Source organism: Elephantulus edwardii, unplaced genomic scaffold (genome assembly GCF_000299155.1).
Source record: "Elephantulus edwardii isolate Elephantulus edwardi_28Jun2011 unplaced genomic scaffold, EleEdw1.0 scaffold00055, whole genome shotgun sequence".
Lineage (NCBI taxonomy): Eukaryota > Metazoa > Chordata > Mammalia > Macroscelidea > Macroscelididae > Elephantulus > Elephantulus edwardii.
The window spans coordinates 670,234-694,510 of NW_006399805.1; the positions used below are offsets into that span (position 1 = coordinate 670,234).

The window sequence follows — 24,277 nt, forward strand, 5'->3', positions numbered from 1 at the left end:
TTCTGCTAGGTTTCTCATCTGCCATTCAAGCATCATCTTCCACTTTACCTCTCCGATATGATTGCTTTGTGAGCTCGCCTCGGTCTCGTTCCTTCTGTTCCCAGACTATAAAGGGGCTAGCTATTTGGGACTGAGGAATTGAGTCTACTCTGCGGAAGCTACTAAGAGCCATCAGAAAGATGGCGGTGACCTTCACCCCCGCATAATAGGGACCACCTGAAGGCAGGGGGAAGGGAGTGTGGGCTGGAGGGCTTCTTGAATAAGACAGAGCGTCCTCTCCCTCTGCCGCCCTCGCCCTTCTTTCCTCCTCCCATCCTACTCTGCTTTCCGAAAACCAGCTGTGACTAAGAGCCAGTGCTGTGGAAAGAATCATCGATTCCGTGGGCATGCTGGAACAATCCGCCAGGCCGCTCACTCAGCTTGTCTTGTCTCTTATCTCCCTCAAACCACTGTGAGGTGAGGAGGGAAGGTGCTACTCAGCCCATTTTACTGATGGGTAAACTCAGATTTGGAGTGGTGAGGGGGATGAGCCCGGGTCTTTTAGACAAGAGAGGAGTGTCGTGGTTTTCTGTCTCAAAGCCAGCACTCTCTCCATGGTGACCGCTCTATTGTGTGTGAGAATGATGGGGCCCAGGGAAAGTGTGAGTGGGTGGTAGGGAGCAGGAGAGCCTAAGACAGGGCTTGACAGAGGAGGGAGGCCGGGATGGGACCGTAGTGTCTCTTGCCTGTCTGTGGAGACAGACTTGAGGTGGCCCAGTGAACCTCCAGGAGAGAAGCGAAACAAAGGGCCTGGTTTCTCTTCCTTCTTCCCCCTTGCCCAGGAGACTTGTCTAGAGGCAGAATGGGGTGTCCTTAGTTCTTCAAGGGCCTGGTGAGTGGCCCCAGAGAGACCCTAACATCTCCTCTTAGGCTGGACCACTGGCCTTTAGGTACCTCGCTGTCCTGATCCAGAGCCATGTCTATGCCTGAGGGGTGTCTGTGAGGCATACGGGGCACCCTCAGAGAAGTGATGGACCCCAAGGGGCCCCCTGTGCACAGACTGCTCCTGATTTGCACCTGGATTCTGACGACAGCTTCAGGCCAAATGAACTTCACAGGGTGAGTGGCCACCTCACTGTGGGAGAAGGCCCAGTGTGTCCCATGGGGAACTGGCTATCCTGCCTCCTGGACCAGGCCGAGGGAGTCAGAACCGTGGTGCCCCCCCAACCCACCCCTCATGTCACAGTTTCCCGCTCTGAGGCTCTGGGATCCTTGAGGGAACTTTCTGGCTCCGGGAATCCCCTGAAATCACGTGTACAACATGGTGGGCATCACATTCTTCTGGGAGAAAGGATCACAGCTCTCCTCAGAACCTTAGAGAAGTTGGTTCCCACAGGACAAATCCTGTATAAAACCATTATTGTAGAATGAGCATGAGGCTCCCAGGTGGGGGGAGGGTGGAAATAGAGGGGTGAGGAAGAGGGGTAAAGTGTTAATCACAGAGTTGCACAATCTGATAGGTGATTGAGATGAAGGAAATGGGAAGGATCTTTTGTGAAAAACATTGTATTCAAATTTTGTAAATAAACAAGAATAAAAGAAAAAAGAGAATAACAAAAAAGAAAAATAAAAGTTGGTATACCCATCTCCCTCAAAAGCCAGGTGGCATTTCTTTGTTTAAATGACATAAGGACTAGCATTTTCTCCTTTTAAGAACAAAGACCAGATGCTATTGAATCCTACTCCCAGCTGCCCACGTATGTCAGAGGGGACTGTGTCCCACTGGCTTTCAGACACTCGGTTTTGGATGTTATAAACTTTATGGAAACCGAATGGCTTTTTTTTTTTCCTGAGGCACCATTGGGTGTACTTGAACTCCCAACCCTTTGTCTAGCAGCCAAGTGCATTAACCACCCAGGTTCATCCACTCCCATCGAGCTGGTTCTGGTTCATAGCAATCCTGTAGAACAGGGTTCTGTAGACCATAAGACAGGGGAACTGCCCATGAGGTTTCTAATGATGTCAGTCTTCATGGCAGCAGACGGCCATATTTTCTGATGGTCTCGAACAGTTGACCTTTTAGTTAGCCACTAGAGCTTTTTGTACGCCCCAGGGCCTCATGGAATAACAACAGACCCCCTGTTGATTCTGACCTCTAGCCACTTTCCCTTGGATTTCTGAGGTTTAAATCTTTAAGGGAGGAGACTGCTCATCTTCATCACACGGAGTAACTGGTGGATTTGAACTGCTGATCTTTTGGTTAGCAATGTGGTACATTATGCACCATGCCACCAGACTTCTGTGACTTGCAGCAACTACTGGTATTTTGCTAGTATTAGTTCCTTTAAGCGAACTCTGGTAGCTCAGTGTTAAGGAGTTTTTTGTTGGTTTTTTTTAAAATGTGTTACTCCTTTTTTAAATTTTATTTTCATTTACATTTTTTAAATGAATTTCAATGAACATTTACAGAGATTTTGGATTTCCATTCATTCATTGTTGCACTGTTAAGGAGTTTTTCTGCCAACTCATATGTAGTTCAAATCCACCATCTGCTCTGTGGGAGAAATACAGTTTCCTCTAGTGTGATTTACTGTCTCTGAAAGCCTGCTTGAGGGTCAGTTATGGGTCGGTTCCGTCTTGACAGTACATGACAACAACAGGTCCTTTAAGGACGTGAATTCTCAGATTATAAAAGACCTTGCAGGATAGAGTCACTGTCTGAGGTGGCAGAGCACCAGTTCTCAGACCTCCGGCCCTAGGGCTCACTGTATACACACTGGGCATGAGGGGGCGGGGGCATCTCATCTCCCTTCAATCACCTCAAGCTCTGGGAGAAGGTAGAAGGGGTCTGAACAGACCTGGGGACCTTAATTGAAGAGGACCTGCCATCACTGGTGGTCTCCAAGCCCCCTGGGTCGATTCCTTCCCTTCATTCCTCCTTTCCCTCCTTGCCCTGTCTGGGCTCTAGGCTGGCTGGTAGCACTGGCAGGCTTGGTGGTCTGCTGTTGCGACTGGGGAGGAACTGGCCCCAGACTGAAGACTTGTGTGCAGCTCAGAGCCCAGTCCTTCGGGTCAGCCCTTCACCCACTTTGGCCGCAGGGCTCCCTCAGCCTGCGTACTGGTCCCCCTCCGCTCTGCCTTTACCTTGTGACACACCTTCCAGAATCCTTTCCTCAGCAGCATCCTCTGCCCTTGTCTTCCCAGCGACCAGGTCCTTCGAGTCCTGGCCAAAGATGAGGAGCAGCTGTCACTTCTCAGGAATCTGGACATCATAAAGCCCCAGAAGGTGAGGAGGCTGGAGCCTGGGCACACACCCTTCCACCCCCACCCCAAACTTGAAGTCTCTACCATAGATTATAGTTCTGTGGGACCCTCCTCAGGAAAAGGCTGGGAAGAGCGACACAGAAGGCTCGGGGATGGTCTGGCTGAGGTCCCTTTGACCTTTCCCTTTTGTCCTGGTGGCTGTGCCACTGAGGCTGGAATTGTCCCAAATCACATGGGCGGTCCACGCGTCTAAGGTGGGAAACCATGATGCACACGGGACCTACATCTCTTTCCCTATTGCAGTGGCTTATTTGGCACACTGGTCTCTCAAGCTTGTTCCTCTCAGCCTGAACACTTATTTCCACTGGGGACATTTATTCTCTGCATGGCTTCATAATCACTATAACAGAGGGCTTTAAAAAAAAAAAAGTATTATTTTTTTGTGTGTGTACCGTCAAATTGGATCTGACTAGTACAGGAGGAGATTGCTCCTCCTTCTCCAGCAGAGCATCTGCTGGATTCAAACCACATACCTCTGGGATTGCATTACAGCTTCTTGCTGCTGGGCCACCAGAGCTCCCTAACAGAGGGCTATTCTTTAAGGGCTGTTGAAGCGCCCATAGGTTTCTGGACTGGGCCCAGGCCCCATTCCTTACTTGTACATGCGTCTCCCTTGACAAAGGCTCATCACCCCTTCGTTACACAAGCACACATTGCTTTATTGCACCCCACTTTCCTGGAAGCCACAGATACTACATAATTTATAAAGAGAAAGTCTGCGGCAACCCTGTGTTGACCAAGTCTGTCTGTGCCAATTCTCCAACAGGGTGGGCTCACTTTGCGTCTCTGGGTCACATGTGGGCAAATCTCACAAGGTTTCAAACTTTCTCATCATACACTCAGTATTGCATACTCAGTAGACTACAGCAGACTTTCAACACAAGCTTTATGCAGCAACAACAACAAACACAGCATAGGGTTTCCAAGGCTGTACTTACTCTCTCAAGAAACAGACCGCCGCAGCTCTTTCCCTCGGAGCGGCTGGTAGGTTCGAATCTCCAGTATTCTGGTCAGAGTCAAGCACTTAACCAATGTGTCCCTAGCGTTAGCCAACTGTACCATGATTAGTGGATACCTCTGTATGTGATGTGATAGATTTACTTATTCCAACTGGCAATGATAAAAACGTACAGGCAAAATAGTATTATAGAACTATTTCAGGGAATAAATAAACAAGTAATTTAATTTTTCTGGATTTTAAAATGTTTATCATATTTTCCAATTTATTAAAATGTTTGTTGATTTCTGGCTTATTCTAAAAAAAAAAATAAAATACGCTTTATGCATGCTGGTAAACCAAGCAATTCATGTGCCTCAATCTTTTGAGGTATTGGTTTCATTTTGGTTGGCCTGGAACTGAACCCACCCTGTCTCCAAGGTCTGTCTGCCATAATTTGCTCCATTTTACAAATTGAAGGAGATGTGTAGCATCAAGCATCTTCTTCTCTAGCAATCAAGTCTCCCTCTCCAAACAGACAGCTTGTGCTTGGTCACGTCCTATGGGGCCCACCTTTAGGATGTTCTCAGGGATCTTCTTGAGATGCTAGCGAAGTTTCAGTGTGTGAGGGATGCTGAGAGACACAAGTGCCGGAAGGTAGACCCAGAAAAGTGGAGACTTGGGATTTTTCTCTTGGTTTTGATCTGTCTACTCTACCAGAATGATGTTACAGAAATGATGGTAGTTACAGAACAGAGTCTGTACAGAAATGATGTTAGTTATAGAAGAGAGTTCGGGTCTTTTGTGCAAAGCTTACTCTCATTTGTATTTGACTTTATGACACTTAACCGCTGCTAAATTAAAGTAGTGCTGCTATATTTGGAGGAATACTCTTCCACTTTGTACATCATTCTTTGTCAATATGCAGTAAGAAGTAACCTGGGTTGCTGTGATGCTGAACCTTGTGTATTGGTATTAAATACCAGAATGGTTTCCCAACGTGGACAGTGTTTAAGTGGAGCTCCCAGTTGTAAAACAAGTTTGGAAGCAGGAGTGGCATCCACTTCCTAAACCACATGCCTTTGGAAACTCTATGAACTTGGAGAAATGACAATAGTCATGGAAGACATTAGGTCTTTTGTTCATAGGGTCACTATGAGTCGCGCTTGACTCAATGGCAATCAACAACAACAACAACAACACTCTAACTTATTGGAAGCAAGATATGAACTTGATAAATGACAATAGTTAAAGAAAGGCTTCAGACCTTTTGTTCATAGGGTCTCTATGAGTCATGCTCAACTCGACAGCAATCAACAACAACTCTAACTTAAGCTCTGGTGGCCTAGTAGTGAAAAGCTGCACTGCAAAGGCACATAGTGTGAATCCATCAGCTGCTCCATGGGAGAAGGATGGGAAGTCTCCTCCCCTGAGATTAACTGCCTCTGAAAACCTGCTGGAGGGTCAGCTAGAGGTTGGTCCAACTTGATGGTTCTCAACAACAACATCTCTAACTTAGGGTTTCTTGTGGAGCTGGGCCCTCCATCTGGATAGAAGGAGGAGGTGTCTGCCTCTCAGGGAGGCCTGTAGGACTGTGGTGAGAACATGCAGTGAAACACTGTTTTCTTTCTCTGTGGCCAAGGTGGACTTCTGGCGTGGGCCAGCCAGACCCAGCCTCCCTGTGGACATGAGAGTTCCTTTCTCAGAGCTGAAAGACATTAAGGCGTACCTGGACACTCATGGCCTCCACTACAGCATCATGATCAAGGACATCCAGGTAGGTCCCCCCGGTGCTGGCGTGGTGTCTCAGCCTCGGCATTTCATTGAACCCAACACACAGAGGGGCCACTCAGCACTGGTGGGGTGGAAGTCCCTGCCCTGGATTGCCATCTGTGTCTGTGTGAGAAGGCCTGGAATGACCCTGAGCCGTTTGCTTCTCAGAGAATGTCCGTCACGGGGTGGTGACCACAAGGTGAGATAGTGGTGGCCGTGCAGGCCCTCTTATGACATTTGTAGCCAGTGACCCAGGAGAGAAAGGAGAGGGAACAGAGCATGAATGACAGCTCAGATTCTTTCTTTCATATGGTGTAATAGTTAAAGTGCTTGACCACTAACCGGAAGGTTGGTGGTTCGAGTTCAACAGCCCCTCTACATGGGAAAGATGAGCAGTCTGCTTCCACAAAGATCCCAGCCCTGGAGAGCCCATGGGGCGGTTCTCCTGTGTCCTGCAGAGTGGAGGGGACTTGATGACGTCAAGTATGGTTTGCGTTTGAGGGGCACTGTCAAGGAAGCTCTTGGGGCTTTCTGTATTTTCCTCCCTCCCACCCCCATCTCCCTTGAAACTTTCCATCTAAAACCAGGCACATTCTGTCAGAAGAGGGAGCTTGGAAAGTGAAGGGGCCTGCTGACCCCTCGGACCAGCCTGGGGCGAGGAGGATAGGCCTCAGGGAGCCCTCATCCTGGCAGCCCCGGTCTCCCCCCCCACACACAGCTCTTCTCTCTTGAGTATGAAGACCTCTGCTTCAGTGTTCTCTGTCAAGGACTAGTCCAGCCATTCCCTGCCATTGCGCCCATTCTGCCTCAGAGTGGCCCTCAGAACTCACAGCAGCCCGGCCCACAGGGTCTCCAAAGCCGTCACTGTCACATCGTTCTTCGGCAGAGCAGCTGGCAGGTTTGAACCACTGAGCTTTTTGGCTGGCAGATACATGCTCTAAGCAGTGTGCTAACCGGACTCCCCAAGGATCAAGATCCTGAGAAAGGTGGTTCCTTTAGCAGCTCCTGGGCTACGTCCCCGGCTGGGGTACCCCTCCCTGGCCCCAGGCCTGTTGACAGCTGAGGACCCGTGAAGTCCTATCCGCATCGATTCGCTCCCATCATGTGCCGAATGGGAGCAGAGTTCCTGTGGGTCTGAGTGTGGGAACAGAAGAGGCTCCAGCTGACAGCTGGCACATTTGACATCACATGCCAAGGGGATCAACACTTCAGAGGGCTTTCCTTCCTTTCCCAGGCGGGCACCCCACCCCCAGGCACATCTGGTTCTGGAGCAATTTGTAGGGCTAGGGTGTGTGTGTAGCTCCATGCGTGCGCGCGCGCGCATGCGCGCACACACACACACACACACACACACACACACACACACACAATCACAAGCCCCAGAATTTCTTTCTCATTTGTCACCCACACCTGTATTTTGAAGTTGGCACTTCCCCAGGTCTCTTCTGAGACCCCCCCCCCCTTGGATCCTCCAGAAGTGGTCATCTGTCAGTCTGTACTCCTGCTGCCCTACTCTTCCCACCTACCCACACTCTCCGGCCTCTTCTTCTCCTTCCTCAGATGCCCTGGACTCTGGGCCCAAAGCGGCCAGGCAGGATTCTCACCAGCCACAGACTGTGTCTGCAATGATTTAGGCTCACACTGTCATGCAGACACCCTAGATCAGTTTTCGGCTTAGTGGGCGCTGCTGGGTAGGCTGATGGACTGGGAGCTGGCTTGTCCAGAACTTGGAAAAGGGTCTCTAGGGAGCTGGGATCAGGCATCCAGGCTGAGGGTTTAATTTCCTGTGTATGTAGCTGGCTTCACCTCGATTTCGGAGCCTCCCAAGCTCTGGTATTTGGCACCTTGTCTCCTTGGATGAGAGCCCTCACCTACTGGAGGGATCCTAGGATTCAGGATGGGAAGCCACCTCTGCTACTTGACCCCCTCACTCTGCCCCTCAAAGTCAATATCATGTCCAGACCCATCTTTGTATCCCAGCACCTACCTTTCACTCTTAGTGCCAACTCATGGGAATCTCACATACAGCAGAATGAAGCTCTGTCCAGCGCTGGGCCATCTTCAAATTCCCCCAGCATGCTCTGGGCCACTGTGTTTTGAGTGCCTTCTTCTGGGGAGGAGGAAAATAAGTCATCTCCCTTGATTTACAGCCTTGGAAACCCAGTGGAGCGTCAGCTGTGAGTCAATTCTGACTCGATGGCTGTGAGTTGAGTAGAGATTGAGTTCCCAGGGTAGAGGACTCCCCTTCCGGCACTCGCCTGGGCCCTGGTCTGTTGCCACCCAGCATGTTTTCCTGGGCTTCTTTGAGGTGTATCTCACAGGACCCTCCTTCCCAGTCCACCTTAGTCTGGAAGGTCCACTGAAACTCACCCCCACTCCCCCAGCTGCCAACATCATGGCAACATGCAAGTGCGACAAACTGACAGGTAGTAGGTCTGTCCCTTCTTCAGGGCTTAAGAAATACTGAAAGGAGGTGAGACTCAAAGGAAGGTGGAGATGGAGGGAGAGGACGGCCAGGCGGTCGGGCAGAGCGTGGCAGAGCTGGAGGCTGGTTTTTACCTCTGTCAGAGGCAGGAAAGACTTTTGAGGAAAGAAGCGTTCAGAGGGGACCAGACAAAGATGAATGTCTTTATTTCTACCAACCTATCACATGCCAAAGGCGCTCTGATGGCACAGCACTTTGTGCATTGGACTGCTAACTGGAAGTTAGCAGTTCGAATCCACCAGATGGATGATAAGTCTCCACTTGAAAACAGTTAGTCTTTGAAACCTGACAGAGGGTTGCTTTGAGTTGGTATCAGCGTGATGCAGTGTTTACTGTGTGCCAGGGATAGGCCAATAAAACAACGTGTGCCATCACGCATATTCTGACTCCTGGTGACTCTGGCCACTGAGCTGCCCTGGGAGATTTTCAAGCCTCTAAGTGTTCACAGGGACTGCCTCACGTTTATCCCCCTGCAGCAGCTGCTTGGGGCAGGGGGGTCCTTTTAGTTAACAGCTGAGCTGCTTACTCACTGTGCCACCAGGGCTCACGTAGGGACCAGGCCAGGTGCTGGAAATAGAAAGATAGCAAACCTGGCCCTGACTCCAGGGCAGTGGGAATACCAAGGGGGTGGAGACGCGGAGGAGCAAGGCCGAGATGACAATGGCGAAGCTGCGGAGGAGCGGGCAGGTTGCTATGGGAGCAGAGACAAGAGGCCGGTCGCCCTGCCTCCTTCTCCCTTCTGGCTGCTCGCTGGGTCGAGAAGGCCCTAATTATGGTGCATCCAGGAGGGGCCTGCTTGGAGCCAACACCCCACCAGATCAAAAGGGCATCTGCCCTGCAGAAGGCTTTGGGCTTCACCCTGAGCCCTGAGAATCGTGGGGAACCATGGGAGGGGTTTGGCAAGACTAGATTCGCATTTACGAAAGACCCCCCTCTGATGGCTGGTGCACATCTTTCAGTGTGGAGGTGGGGACAGGGCCAAGCCGAGACTGACAGGCAGAAGGGTTGCGAGGAAATTGCAGTGGGCCAGGCAAGAAATTATCTGATTCCGAGTGAGTGCTATTTGCATTTAATTTTTCTTTCCTCCCCATTCTTCTCAGCCCTTCAGTTTGTGGGGCTTTCCCCTCCCCCTGGGATGAGTCACCATGGAGAAGCTTCACTTGAGCAATCAGCTCTGTGGATTTTAATGGCTTTTTTCTGATTACAAAATTAATAAATATTCATGCAAGATAATTTGGAAAACAGGGAAAAGCTCAGAGAAGAAAACAAAAATCACCCAAGCTCCGACCAGCTAGAGAGACACGCAAGTTAGTGTAAATACTGCTTCACCAATTTACCCCTCATTACAGGGCGGCCCTACCAGCATACAAATATGTCTTTCTTTCTTTCTTTTTTTTTTTTTTAGCCGAATTAACAAAGTTTATTTTGAGTTCGAACCTGGGCTCCTGTGTGCTGACACAGCAGCACCCAGCCGAGAGCCATGTCCTTCTTTCTTAAAAAAAAAATAAAATAATAAATCCCGTCTAAAAGTGCAACAGTGAGTGAATGGAAATCCAAAGTCTCTCTAAACTTTCATTAAAATTAATAACAAGGAAAAAAAAAAAGAAAAGAAAATCCCATCTGAGGTCCTTAGACCCATGCAGCTATTTCTTTGTTTCCCTGGTCCCCTAGAAAGCAGAACCCCTGGGAGCAAGGACCCACCGTTTCTACCTCCAACCCCTCTCTACTTCCATGAGGGTTTGGTCCTTTTCTGTTAAAGCTGCCTTTGACAATGTCCCAAACGTACCCTGCACAGCCACACTCTACGCCCACCAACTTTCTTTCTCACTCTCTATTATGAATTGAGTTTACAGAGCAGATCCTTTTTCCACTCAACAGTTCATACATATTCTCTTTCACACCATTCAGCACGCCAGTGATTGTATGAAGCAGTCAATGTTATTTCTCTCCCCCTCTTGCTCTTTATGTCTCCCATTTCTGTCTGCCCCTTTCCCTAATCTAACCTTTCCTAAGGGCTGAACTTTGTCTTTGAGCAACTGCTACCCTTTTCATCTCCAGTGGTTGATTGTCGTAAGGTGTTTTGTCTCCCTAGTACTGTTGTTCTTACAGAACTGTCTATTGTTTCATTGAAAATGGAGCCAAGGGAATAAGTTACAGTTCTGCACCTGACCGATGACTAGGGACATAGTTTGGCTGTTGCTGGTTTTTTTTTTTAAATTTTTTAAAATTATTATTAATTTCAATGAAAATGTACAGAGACTTAGGATTTCCATTTATTCATTATTGCACTTTTCTCCCTGCCCACACCTCCCACCCCAGTACATTCTTCTCTTTGAAAAGTAAAAGAAAAATTCTTACATTGTTTTACAATCCCTGTCTCCAGGTCCGCTCCACTATGCAGCCTTCATTCTGGACTCCTGTCATGACAAAAATACCTAATCACATATCCCTTTTAAACAGTTCTCTCCCTCATCTGTTTCAATGCAGTATACATTATTTACCCCATCTTTCTCAGTCTCTCCCCAATCCCACTGTCAATCCTGTTTCACAACAGTGACACTGTGCAGTATTTGTCCTTTTGTGATTGAGATATTTCACCCGCATAATGTCCTGCACGGTCATTCATTTTGAATAACATTGTATGAGTTCCTTGTTTTTCAATGCAGCATAGTATTCCATTGTGTGAATATACCACAGCTTCTCTATCCATTCATTTGTTGATGGGCACTTACGTTGTTTCCAACTCCTTGCTATTGTGAACAAAGCTGTGATAAACATGGGTGTGCATATATAGGGACATTGTGTTCTATGAGCCAGCCTCTATCGGCCCAGTAAGCTTATTCGTTTTTTATGATATGGGGTTTTGTTCCACCTTTTTTTCTCCTACTCTATCCAGGGCCTTACAATGTAACCTTTCTTGGAGCAGTTGGTTGTGGGTGCCCGGTATATCTTCTGGTCTCAAGGTTGTGGGGGCCTAGATTCAGGTGGTCTTTTGTCCTTTGGACCAGTTGTTCCCACATGCCTGAGTTTCTTCACTCCTCTTTACTCTAGATGGAAAGAGACCTGTAGTTGCATCTTAGATTCCCAAGACCAACTGGCCTGACATAGTCTGCAAAGAAAATGTCTGTTCTCTTTGATGGGATGACTTGGGTAATGGCGAGGTTCTTACGAGCTTGGGATCTCACTGACTTTCTTGTAAGTGACCACCGGCCCCTCTCTCTTCTCTGAAAGTGTCGCCTCACTTGGCTTTAGGGAGGTTACCCCTCCTGGGTTTTTTTACCTCCCTCACTGCTCGTCTGCACAGTCTTTTCCTAATTTCCAGCTTGTCTTTGGACCCCTCCTGATTTTTTTGACCTCCCTCACTGTTGGTCTGCATTCTCTCTTCCTATTTCCCAGCTTGTCTTTGGATGTTCCTCCAGCCCCTCCTCCAGGCACATGGCGGTCAACACCTTCTTCTCTCTCCTGATGATTAGACAGAGGCGGTCATTCTAGCAGCATCAGCTCTGTAGCCACTTGAAGGCAAGTTGGACTGTCCACCAGCCAGATAACTTGCTATTGTGAAGGCTCTTTCTGGAAGAAGAGGACAGTGATGTACCCAGAGAGGTGCCCGCTGTCGTCCCAGAGCCAATACCACCCGCCTTCCCATGTCACATCTGCAGCTACTCAGCTCATGAGAGAGCAACTCCTCCAGGCACCATCACCTTTCCAGGGCCCTGCACCTCCTCCACTCCCTCACCCCACTCCCCACCCAAGAATGCTGTTCTTTGGTTAGCACCTCTTGGCTCTATCCTCAGCCCGCCATAAATTCATTCACACCCAGTTATGGCTTTTCCTGTCGAGATCTGGCTTCCAGGAAGGCAAATGGCTTACTCTGGAGTTGTGTTTTCTTTCTCCTCAAAAGCCTGACAGGCTGTGATTAGGCATTCCAGAGGGAGCCAGTGATGGGGTCTGCATTCCTCAGCTCTCTCAGCCCCCTCCCTGGGCGCCGTGAAGGGAGAGCCATCCGTGCAGTCCTCAGGCCTCAGTGTTCTGGATTGGCGGGGCCTGTGAGGGCTGAGCAGGGAGGCCTGCTTGTGAGAGGGTGTCCTCACAAGGGTGCTGGGAAGCTGTTCACAAGTAGGTGTCTGCTTCCCATTTGCTGCCTGGAGCTGGGCATCCTGGCTGTGTGGGAAGAGCGGGTCTCTCTGGTCTTTGTTCTTCAATTTCGCCTCACTGTTCCCCACCTTCACCCACTGCCTGGATCCCCAACCCAAACCAGTAACTGTTGATTTGACTCCAACTCATAGCCACCTTACGTGCGTGAGGCCAACGTGAGCTCCACAGAGTTGCTTCTTTCTTCTGTTATTGTTCAGCACAGACACAGCAGGGTTCACCAGTTCCTCCATGTCACACCGATGACGTTTCTTCAGCTGTGCAGTCACTCTCCCCCTTCCTTTCTGAGTTTTTCCTCCTCTTTTAACAGAACCAACCGCCTCCTGGGTTTCTCACATGCCTTTTGAGTTGTTTCGCTAATCTGACCCCTTGTAGATCTTAAAAGAGCAGAATGCTCCAGGCTGGCCTTCTGTACTGTTGTGTAGTTAGGTGTTGCACTGACTACGACTCACAGCAGCCTGTTCTTCCAGCCACGGTGTCATTTCATCTTGTTGAGGCTCTTCCTCTCGTCCTCTGACCCTTCACCTTCCTCAGCATGATGTCTTTTCCCTCCTAACAGCATGCCCACAGTGTGTGAGGCACAGTCTCACCACCTTTGCCTCTAAGATGCTCTCTGGTTGCTCTTCCTGGTGCTCTTGGCAGCCCATTCTCTACTAGTTAAACTACTGTTTGGTTTTGAGAAGATTCTAGGGAATACTTTTAGCTTAAGGTTTACGGGGTATCTCAGGGACTCCGCAGGGTTTTCAATGGCTGTTTTTTTGAAAGTAAATCAGCAGGTGTTCCTATTAAGGTGCCTCTGGCAGAATTAGAATTGCCAATTATTTTGGGCTTTCTTTTTTTTTTTTAAGATTTTAATGAAAGTTTATCAAGAACCTGGATTTCCATTCATTCATGGTTGCATATTTTCTTCCCTGTTCCCCCTCCCACTTCACTTTTTTTTTGTAAAGTTTTTCATTGTTATACGGTCCGCTACGGTCCACTTTCCCCAACCACTTTACAATGTGTCTCTTTTTCTGGACTCTTGTCATGCCAATAATACCTAAAAACATATATTTTTTTATACAGTTCTCTCCTTTTTTGGTTTCAATGCTGTGTACATTATTTATCCTTTCTTTTCTTAATTTTCCCCAACCCCCATATCAGTCCTGTTCTATAATAGTGGCATTGTGCAGTATTTGTCTTTTTGTGACTGAGATATTTCACTCAGCATAATGTCCTCCATGGTAACCCACCCATTTTGTATAATATTTCATGAGTTCCTTGTTTTTCAATGCTACATAATATTCCATTGTGTCAATACACCACAGCTTCTCTATCCATTCATTTGTTGATGGGCACTTAAGTTGTTTCCAACTCTTTGCTACTGTGAACAAAGCAGCAATAAACACAGGTGTGCATGTATCTGCTTGGGTGGCAGTTCTGGTTTTTTTAGGGTATATTCCCAGTAGTGGAATTGCTGAGTGCCAACTATTTTGTTAATGACAGAACATGCTAACCATTTGTACCTCCTAGGAGCCCTGGTGATGGAGTGTGATACCTGTTGGGCTGCTAACTGAAAGGTTGGTGGTTCAAATCCAGCAGGCGCTCCATAGAAGACAGATGAAAATCCTGTAGAGACTCAGAGCCTTGGTAACCTGCTGGAGCATCTCATGAGCGGACATTGACTCAGTGGCAATTGTTGTTGTGTGCTGTTGAGTTCTAATTCACTCCCAGCTGAACCTCCATCTGACTGTCAGAGACTAAATTACATGGGAGGAGAGTGCCCATCTTTCTCCTACAGGGCAGCTGGAGGATTTGAACCACAAGCCTTTGGGTTGGCAGTGCTGTTCCTTACCACTGGGCCACCAGAGTTTTACTATCAGACTCTAGGATATTAGAAGCCACTCAGTCTTTTCAACCACACTCCTGTGAGGATGTAGCCTGAGACCAGGCCCACCAACTCCAAGTGTTTCCCACTCAGGCTGCTCTGGGCTTCTGGAGCTGCTTCCCACAGCTGGTCACCCCGGCTTGTCCCACAGTGACGGACACATATCGGTCATGGTGGGCAGTGGAGATTCTGGCTGATTTCCTGGAAGGAAGTTCCTTTTTTTTGGGGCTTCACAGAATAGTGCGTGTGCCAAAGAAGCAGGGGCCTCTCCAGCCACATCCAGCTGGATGGACAGGCCTGGCCTTGCCTGGTGTAAACGTCCCCTACCCTGCCTTATTAGCTGGAACACATTGCAGTTACCACGGCCTGGGGTGCAGCTGGCACTTAAAATTAAAAATGAGCCCCAAGACCTATCTCCTAGGGAAATTTTTGTGGGGTGGAATCGTAGAAGGTTTTATGTCAGAAAAAAAAGCTTTTTTTCAGGTTTATTTTAAAATCTGTGAGCTTGAGGGTGGCAAGCAAGTGACTGGTTCACGGTAGTGGCCTTGTCTGGAGCAGGTGGGGCCTTTCTGGTATTTGAGAATACCGTAATGTTTCAATTTAGCTCTCTCTAGGTTTTTCCCCCTCTAAATGTTCTTTTTCTTAAAGAAAACAAAACAAAAAACCACCCCAATATTTTAAAATTGTAATTTGAGTGAAAGTTTACATATCAAATAGAATTTTCCATTCAACAATGTATAGATATGTTTGTGGCGTTGATTACAATCTCCAAATAGCAAGCAGCACTCTTCTCAGTCCCACCCTGAGTTTCCTGTCTCCACTTAGCCTTCTTTCTTACCCCTTTCTGCCTTCTGAGCTTTATCCCTGGGAAGTTGCTGTCTGTCTGTCTTTGTCTCTCTCTGTCTTTCTCTCTCTTTCTTTCTGTTTCTCTCTCTGTGTCTCTTTCACTGTCTCTCTCTGTTTCGTCTTTCTCTCTGTCTCTCTATCTCTCTGTGTGTGTGTGTGAATAGTTGCTGATTGGATCTCCACGTCTTCCCTGTCTTCAGTCATTCTGTGCTGATTGATCATCCCTCCAGTACCACCTTTCACTTCACCCCACTCACTATGTGTCTGTCACACAGTTACATGATCTACAATTCTCTCCCCTTCCTGTCTCAGTCCACCTCTGGTCACTACCGATAACCATTTCTGTCTGTGTCTAAACTTTTCCTATACTTTCTACAGTTGTAGACTCAATCTTTATTCATTTATGCAAATCCTAATTTTAAAAGTTCTTACTTTTCAAAATAGTAAAAATAGATTGCCCAAAAAAAGAGTAAAAATAAAGGGGAAAGGTGCTCAAAAGCACAGTCCTTCTGTCCCTACCAGTCACTGCCAACATCTGGATCTTACTTCTTTCTTCTTTTTTGACAACTTAGTGTCTTTCTTTCCTATTGTTGAGCTTACTTGCTTTGTCATTGTTCCCCCTGCTTCTAAAAATGGCAGCAATCGTGTAGTGTGGGGTTTATTTTCCTTCCTTACAATCATCACACCAACAACTACTTCAATGAAAGTGAGTAAATCAGCTACTGACTCCGTGTTCATGTCCTAATACCCCCTCGTTAGATAGCCAATGGCTGATTAGGGAATTCCTATCAAACCTACACTCTCAGGAAAGAAGCATGTCCCTTTTGTTGAAGGATCCCTCTGTTTGACTTGGAAGCTTTGCTATTCTGGTGAATATTTTGTTACAAAACAAAATACATATGAATGGCAGAATGAAAAACCAGTATGCTTTGCTAACTTGTACTCAAATCACAGTAAAAAAGTAAAAACTAAAAAACAATAACTTTTTAATTGCAGGAATAATGCCACGGGATTTTCAGCCAGCTTTAATATTTTTGCACACTTGCTTTCTCTGTGTGTGTACATACGTTGTTGTTTTGTGCCACTGAATCAGAGATGACCCACCGCTCACCCTCTAGCGAGTTTTCAGAGATGGTAAATTGCACAGGAAGAGTTTCCTCATCCTTGTCCCATAGAGCATCTGGTGGATTCAAACTGCGTGCCTTTGGAATTACAGTGCAGCTTCTTACTACCAGGCCACCAGAGATCCCTGGTATGCATATATAGACGTGTTATTCTTGTTGGTTTGTTAGTTGTGTGAGTTCAGATTCAATGCATACATACTCATGCGTAACATACCAAGGCATTGCCCTGTCCTGCTGTGTTTGAGTCCATTGTTGTGGGCGTCCATCTGCTCTTGGAAGATTTCTCTCATTTTCATTTCTCTACTTTACCAATCAGGGTGCCCTTTACCGGCTACTGCTCTTTCTTTACCGAAGAAATCGAGAGGAAAACATAGACACAGATACAGTCTTTATTGTTAGCTTTTCATTTTGCTAGCTGGCCTTGAAAAACTCAAAGCTAGAAACTAGATACCAAGGTTCCTGTCTCACCTGTGACACGTGTTAGCTTTGCCTTTGAGTCCCTTTGCCTCTCTGATCTGCGGAATCTCTGGAATTGGAAGTGTTCATTCTTGCCCTATAATATACTCATCTGACTAGACCAAATGGGACACAAGGGTAACTTCAAAACTCATTGCCGTTGACTTGGAGCCGACAGATAGCTGATCCTCTACTGGGTCTCTGAACATGAGAGGAGATTGTTCATTTTTCTCCTGTAAAGCCGCTGGTGGGTTAGAACACCTAGAAAGACGTTGTCTTTGGGATTGCAGTACAGCTCACTATAGACTAACCAGAGCTCCTAAAAAGCTCTGGAGAAAAGTAAGACATGTTGCTGTTGTTACGTGCCATCAAGTCAACACAATACAATGGGTCTGAACCTTAGCCCTATCCCGTGCCATCCTCTCGATCTACAACACACTTGAGCCAATTGTTACAGTCACCACTACCTTGTGGGTCTTCTTCTCTTACACTGACCCTCTTCTTTTCCAAGCAAGATGTCCTTCTCCAAGGACAGGCCCCTGCTAACAATATGCCCAAAGTATGTAAGATGGAATTTAACACTCGTCGCCTCCAAGGAGCATCCTCTTGCACTTTCTCCAGTATAGACTTGTCTATTCTCTTGACAGTTCTATGGGATATTCAATACTCTTCTCCAACACCACAATTCAGAGGCATCAACATGATCAGGGTTTAAATTGTGACTCAGAATTGTAAACAAGTGGCAATTTGGTTTGAGATTCCCACATTCCCAGCATCCTCTGTGGCCCTCCCTATGTCGGGCAGTCAATACTTCATCCTGGCTGCCTTAAGCCCTGGGTACCAATGTAAGCATATGAGTTTAATGATGCCTGCCCACTTTACTTTGGTTCAAGCTGGGAGAGATGAACCAGGACCATGTAGGAGGTCCAAGAAGTTTAATGCCCCCCCTATGGTCAATAGGGAGTACTACCTTGAAACAGAAGACTGCCTTCTCCAAACGGAAGCTCAGGACCTTGCATTCAGTCCATCTATATTTGTGTTTAGGAGAGAGTTAACATGATAGGTCAAGGACTCTCGGTACATTAATAATGATTTGGATTGGCTTTGTCCATACCTGGCTTTCCAGATGGCTTGGGTACCAGTTGTCAGGGTCAGCTTGGGCTCTGACTTGATGGAGTATTTATAGAAGACAAATGCGGTGCTGATGGTTGGCCAGCAACATCTTTCCAAAACTTGTCACATAACCATTGGGTTGGACAAGGCAAGCATCATCCCTGTTTTCAAACTGAGGTGACTGGAGTCAGAGTTGCACAATTGTTAGTGGTGGAAGGAGACTTGGAACCCAGCTTTCCACACTCCAGTAACCCAGCTGTTCCTTCCGATGTCCAACTCATGGTCACAGCGGCTCGTTCTCTAGTCCCAGGACATATACTGGGCAGCCCTGCCCTTCCCTCCCACGACGTGCGTCTGTCTCCCAGGTGCTGCTGGACGAGGAGCGAGAAGCCATGGTGAAGTCCCGCCGGCTGGAGCGCAGCATCAGTGGCTTCAGTTACTCTTCTTACCACACCCTGGAGGAGGTATGTCTGCCGGCCAAGTGCTGGATTTCTTAGGGTCTTCAGACTTGGGCAGAGACTAGTGAAGGACTCAGAGGTTCTACAGGAGACTGTGACTGATATTTGGAGTAGATATTAAGTGCGTATTTGTTAGTTTGTTATTGTTGGTAGGCACCATCGAGGCAACTATAACTCTTAACAATACTATGAGCAACAGATCTGAATCCTGCCTTATTCTGTATCACCTTCATGGTCTCTGTTGTGCTCAAGTTCATTGTGGTAGTGACTGGTCAGTCCATCTCACTGAAGGTCTTCTTGTCTTTTGCTGACCTTCTCCCTTTCCTAGCACCATGTCTCTCTCCAAGGATTGTTTTCTCCTGGATATATATCCAGAGAAGCAGAAATGAAGTTTCATCATCCTTACCTCTAAGGAGCATTCAGGTTGTACTTCCTTCAAGATAGATTTGTTTATACTCTTGGCAGTCCATGGGATAGTCAATACTTTTCTCTAAAACCATAATTCAAAGACAATAATTCTGTTAAAAGTCAGTCTCAAAGAGTTTCAGAGCCCAGGATTTCAGGCAGAGACACCGCCATTCAAGCTATCATCATAGGAAGGTGGGGAAGCAAGGCTGGATTCAGAGGAGAGAGTAAGGGGTCTATGGCAGAAGCCCGAGGCGGGGGCCTCTCACTGGCCAGCATGGGGAGACAGGAAGCTGCTTTCTTGTCCACCCCTCTGGCTAGGAACCCAGGGTCCTGTCCTCTCCACAATCAGCCCTGTGTTAAGTGACCCCAGCTGTGGATTCTAGAGGGTGGAAGGGGCAGGAAGCCAGGCATCCTGGAGAGCCATGTTTGCAGAAGAAAACAACGTTGACTTCATATGGAGAAAATCCATGATCTCAGTTACAGACAGCTGGGGCAGGCAGCACGGATTGTGACTTAGTTACAGAGGCGTCTATGCAAGGCGGGCCCAGGGATGTGCACAGAAACTGTTTCATGTGATAAATGACATGGCACAATTGATCCTGTGGACTCTGTCATTATCACCATCACTTCACAAGTTCTGTGTTCGAGCATCCATTTTCTTTCATATATTTGCTAATTGAAAGAGCAAGGGAATAAATTAAGATGACGATCACAGTTTATTGATGCAAAAGAGAAATAAAATTTAGACCCTGCCCTCAAGGGGCCTCAAATATAAAAGGTACAATGAGACCAAAAGTGGCACACCAGGTCTTTGAGCTGTGATAAATGGGTTGAATGATCCCAGGGAATGGAAGCAAGAGTGAAGAGGTCTAAGTGGAAGGAACAATGCAGGTAGACCTGGGGATTGGAGTAGGTGCAGGATATGCTGTTTCCCCAGGCAAAAGCTTAGTCCTGTACAGGATGTAAAACATAGACTGCAAGTGTGTCTCCTTTCATAGTTCTTAGGCCTGGAAGGCTTCCTTAGTGTTAGTTTTCTTGATCTGGGCTCTTTTGTACCTCCAGGAGGGTGGTGGGAAAGTAATGGGCAGCAAGGGAGGAAGAGAATATTCTGAAAAGTCCTGAGGTTCACCCTTTCCCTGCTTAACCTACAGTGTGCTAACCTTTGTTCCTTTTAGATATACAGCTGGATTGATAGCTTTGTAACAGAACATTCAAATATTGTTTCAAAGATCTACATTGGCCAAAGCTTTGAAAACCGCTCCATTCCTATCCTGAAGGTAAAAACATGGTGTGAACCAATAGACCTTCCTTTGTAAGACTGAGCTAAGAGGCTGGGAGGGCTGTGGGAGGATGGAGGATTGTGTCCCTCTGCCCTAAGGTGACCTAAGATGGTTTTGGGCTGTGGTGTGCAGGGCTCCACCCTCCATTGAAGGTGCGGATAGGTGCCCTGGCATGTGCTTGGCCAGGAAGTAGGTGGGAGGGTTGCTAGGGAGTGGGAGCTGCAGAGTGGCAGTCATCACCCTGGACTTGGGTGTGAGTGTGGGTTAGTCAGCCTTCTTCCAGTTGTCTTGGTTGCCTCATCTGTTAAATGGGAAGAGACATACTTGGAGGTCTCATGTCCAAATGATGAAGGCTGTCTGGTTCAGACATCCCCACAGGCCTGAGTCTATGGGGCTGCAGGAAGCAGAGTTTGGGCAAACTTGGCTACTGCAGTGCCCTTGGCCATGAGAAGGTAGAATAAGCCGACGTGGGCCCTGTGTGCCTACGCCTGAAACATTCTGAACATGGGTACAAAAGGCACTCAGGAGTGTGACCAGCCTGGCATTTGGCAGCATTTTTCTAGGAAAGAACTGCCTTGCTACCCTCAGGAATGCCCTGGCGGACACTCCCTAATGTCACATGATCTCACCTGGCTTGATTGAATCCCCTGTCCCTGCATCCATTTCCCCTAAAGGCTGTGCATCCTCTCTTGAAGGGCGGGCATCTGAAAAGTGTGGTCCATGGACCACATGCATCAGCAGCATCACCCAGAGCTAGTCAGCTAGTTAGCACATCAGTGGTGTCACTAGGGGATTATGGGAGTGCAGACTGCAGTGTCCAGTGTGACACCACAGAAGGTGGCACCAGAATGATTGCATACAACATTCCTAGGCAGTGTTTTTGCAGAAATGTATTATTTTTGACAAAAATATCCCTGTAGCTAGTTCTAACAACAGAAACATCTTTTTTCTGTATTTTCAAAATTTTCTACTAGTTTATTTACAAAATTAGAATACATTGTTTTCAAGAACAAATTCTTTCGATTTCCCCTCACCCTGCCCCCATCAAATTGTACAACCCTATGATTAATTTCCCCCTCCTCCTGCACGTCCTCATCCCTCTGCTTCCACCCTCTCCCACCTATCCTGAATCCTTATACTCATTCTACAATAATGGTTTTTATACAATATTTATTCTTGTGGGACTGAGTTAGTTCACTCCGCATAATGCTCTCCAGACCTTCCCAAGTTGGGTAATAATTTACAAAATCATTGCTCTTGAGTGCTGTGTAGTATTCCATTGTGTCAGTGTACCATGATTTCTCAATCCATTCAGTTGTGGTTAGACATTTGGGCTGTTTCCATGTTCTTGCAATGGTGAATAATGCTGCTGTGAACATTGGTAAACAAAGATCTTTTTTTTTTGAAAGCCCATTTTGTTGTTGTTGTTGTTGTTTACAATAGAGTCAGAACCGACTCATAGCTGACCCTCCGATGGGCTTTCAGAGGCAGGGAAGAGATTGCCCACCTTCTCCTGTGGAGCAGCTGGTGGCCTCGAACTGCATGCCTTCAGGACTGCAACTCGGCTTCTTGCCACTCGGCCACCAGAGCTTCTTTACACGTATCAGTAGACGTAAGAAGGCTAAGTCTCTATGCGGATTTACTTTTGAACTTTCTCTGATGTGCTCTGACCGGCGCTGCCATCAGTTCCAGTTACAATGACGCTCCAGCTGCAGGTTCTGCAAGTTCACACTGTTGGCTTTGTTGCTGCTGGTGTCGATATCATTACTGACCCTGCCAAGTGTTCTGATGTTTTACCTACAGCGTGTCGGAACTAGTATTTGTGATCCTTGATTGGTAACATTTTTGAGAATGTAGGAGTCATTAAAGGAAAAGAAGGAGAAAACGAAAAAAGGCTTCTGCTCAGTTACTAATCTTGTAACTAACAAAGTAATTCAATCTAAAAAGATTTTACAGAACAATCGTGTTCTTGGTATTCAGGTAATCTAAGAAATATTATATCTAAGCTATGTATCTATAAATTTTAGATCTAAAATATTATATCTAATTTACAACTATATTTATCACATAGTCTAAGAACTATTACATTTAAGCAATTTACAATTATGTTTGTTGCATATTATTGTATGATTAAGGGAGGTTTGGTAGCTTAGTGGGTAAAGAGTTGTCCTGCCAACCCAAAGGCAGTAGGGTCAAATCCATGAGCTGCTCCTGGGGAGAAAGATGGGCAGTCTCTGCCCTTGTGAGTCACAGCCTCTGAAAACCCACTGGAGGGTCAGCTATGAGTTGATTCCAACTCGAGGACAATGAACAACAACCACAATCTGTGATTGAAAAGGAATGACTCCTGAGGATTCTGTTTGGTCTGATATGGGAGGCAGCCTGGGGTGTTTTGGGGGGATGGCACCATGTGTTAAGACAGTAGTGACACCGCTGCAGAGCCCCAGGCATCCTGCCTGCTGACCCCTTCCTATAGTTTAGTAAGCCCACGTGATTTGGATGCCCAAGCAGTCTGAGAACATTAGCCCGAGGTCAGTGCTTTGAGCTGGATTGCTCTTGAGAGCACCACCATCTCAGCAGGGACTGTTTCAGTGACACGACCTACTGTTTGGTGTCTACTTCTTTCTCCCAGTTTAGCACTGGCGGTTTTCAGCGTCCAGCCATCTGGATTGACAGTGGGATTCACTCCCGGGAGTGGATCACCCATGCCACCAGCATCTGGATTGCCAAGGAGGTCAGCACGGACCTGCAGCCGGGGGGCCCCTGAGATGGGGGCTGGAGCCAGGGCCAGGGGGTAGTTACCCAGCTACTTGAAATTTAGTATTTGATGCCTTGAAACTCAGGGTGCACTGTGTTCATCTCCTTTTACAACAGCCGCCAGGTGCTCTGGCCTCTCATTGCCCACGGCCATGTATCTATCTCCTGGTTTTAGATAGAACATTGGAAATCCTAGTCTTTGATTTTATTTGAAAGATGTCCTTGGTGGCTTGATTATCCCCCTTCCTACAGCCACTAGCTGTCCAGATGGCCTACTGAATCTCTCTCTGCATCCACCCTTCCATTCCTAGATTGTCAGTGTATACGGCAAAGATGACGTCCTGACAGACACACTGAAGGACATGGACATCTTCATCGAAGTTGTCACCAACCCTGATGGGTTTGCGTACACCCACAGCATGGTGAGAGCTCTGAGGGCAGTGGTCTTGGGGGTGGTGTGTGCTTCTGGGGAGGGAGGAAAGGTCATTGAGGCACGTTCCTGAGTTCAGGCCACTCCCCAGATTCCAACTGGACCCGAAAAGGTCTAGTCAACAGTCTTGGTCCCAGTCCCCATGGGAGCCCTCCTCCCGTCCCAGCATGTTCTGCCCACTGGCCCCTCTGCAGGCAGGGATGTCAGGGAGGGCTGACATCCTTACTGGGCGTGCTCAGTTAATGAAGTCTTTCCACTTGGGTTTCCCCAGAACCGCTTGTGGCGGAAGAACAAGTCTGTCAGACCTGGAATCTCCTGCATCGGAGTGGATCTCAACAGGAATTGGAAGACAGGGTTCGGAGGTATGGCAATCCTCCAGCCCTGGGGACAAGGCTGGTGAGGAAAGATTGTTGGTCCTTGTTGGGTTCCCCGCCCCCCACAGTCAAGTGATATTGATTTATAACTTGGGAGGCCCCGGGGCAGTGAGCTAAGAGGAGTGAGTAATGGCAGGCACAGGTCAGTATGGGATCTGGAGTGGCTGTGGCGTGGGCGAGAGATTGCACATGTGGGTTCAATATGTGTATAAGCTGCGTCATCACGTGAGACCTATAAAGGCATCTCCAGCTCCTGGGATGGGACTAACTTCATAATCATATCATGTGTTAGGGAGAGGCTTACAGGGGTGCAGGGCAGCCTTGCTGACTGATCAAACCCAGAGTGGACCTCCAAATGTCTTGAGTTCTTCCTTTTAGAGAATACATTTCTTGCTTTTTCTTTAACTGTATATTTATTAAAATTAATTTAAATATTTTGTTATTATTATTTATGAAGTAAAATAGAATTTTAAAATATAATTTGTTGTTGTTGTTGTTGTTTACAATAGAGTCA

The 24,277-nt window shown here is 47.3% G+C and overlaps 1 protein-coding gene across 1 annotated transcript in view; it reads left to right on the forward strand.

Annotated features, from left to right (window-relative positions):
* The first annotated feature begins 1,009 nt into the window (after positions 1-1,009).
* The window catches only part of CPA5 (carboxypeptidase A5), a 34,109-nt gene continuing 10,841 nt past the window's right edge, over positions 1,010-24,277 (forward strand). The window contains exons 1-8 of the mRNA XM_006887196.1: positions 1,010-1,098; positions 3,184-3,265; positions 5,883-6,017; positions 18,422-18,520; positions 20,098-20,199; positions 22,835-22,936; positions 23,271-23,381; positions 23,661-23,751. Coding sequence (XP_006887258.1) covers positions 1,010-1,098; positions 3,184-3,265; positions 5,883-6,017; positions 18,422-18,520; positions 20,098-20,199; positions 22,835-22,936; positions 23,271-23,381; positions 23,661-23,751 — 811 coding nt within the window. The remainder of the gene's footprint in view (positions 1,099-3,183; positions 3,266-5,882; positions 6,018-18,421; positions 18,521-20,097; positions 20,200-22,834; positions 22,937-23,270; positions 23,382-23,660; positions 23,752-24,277) is intronic.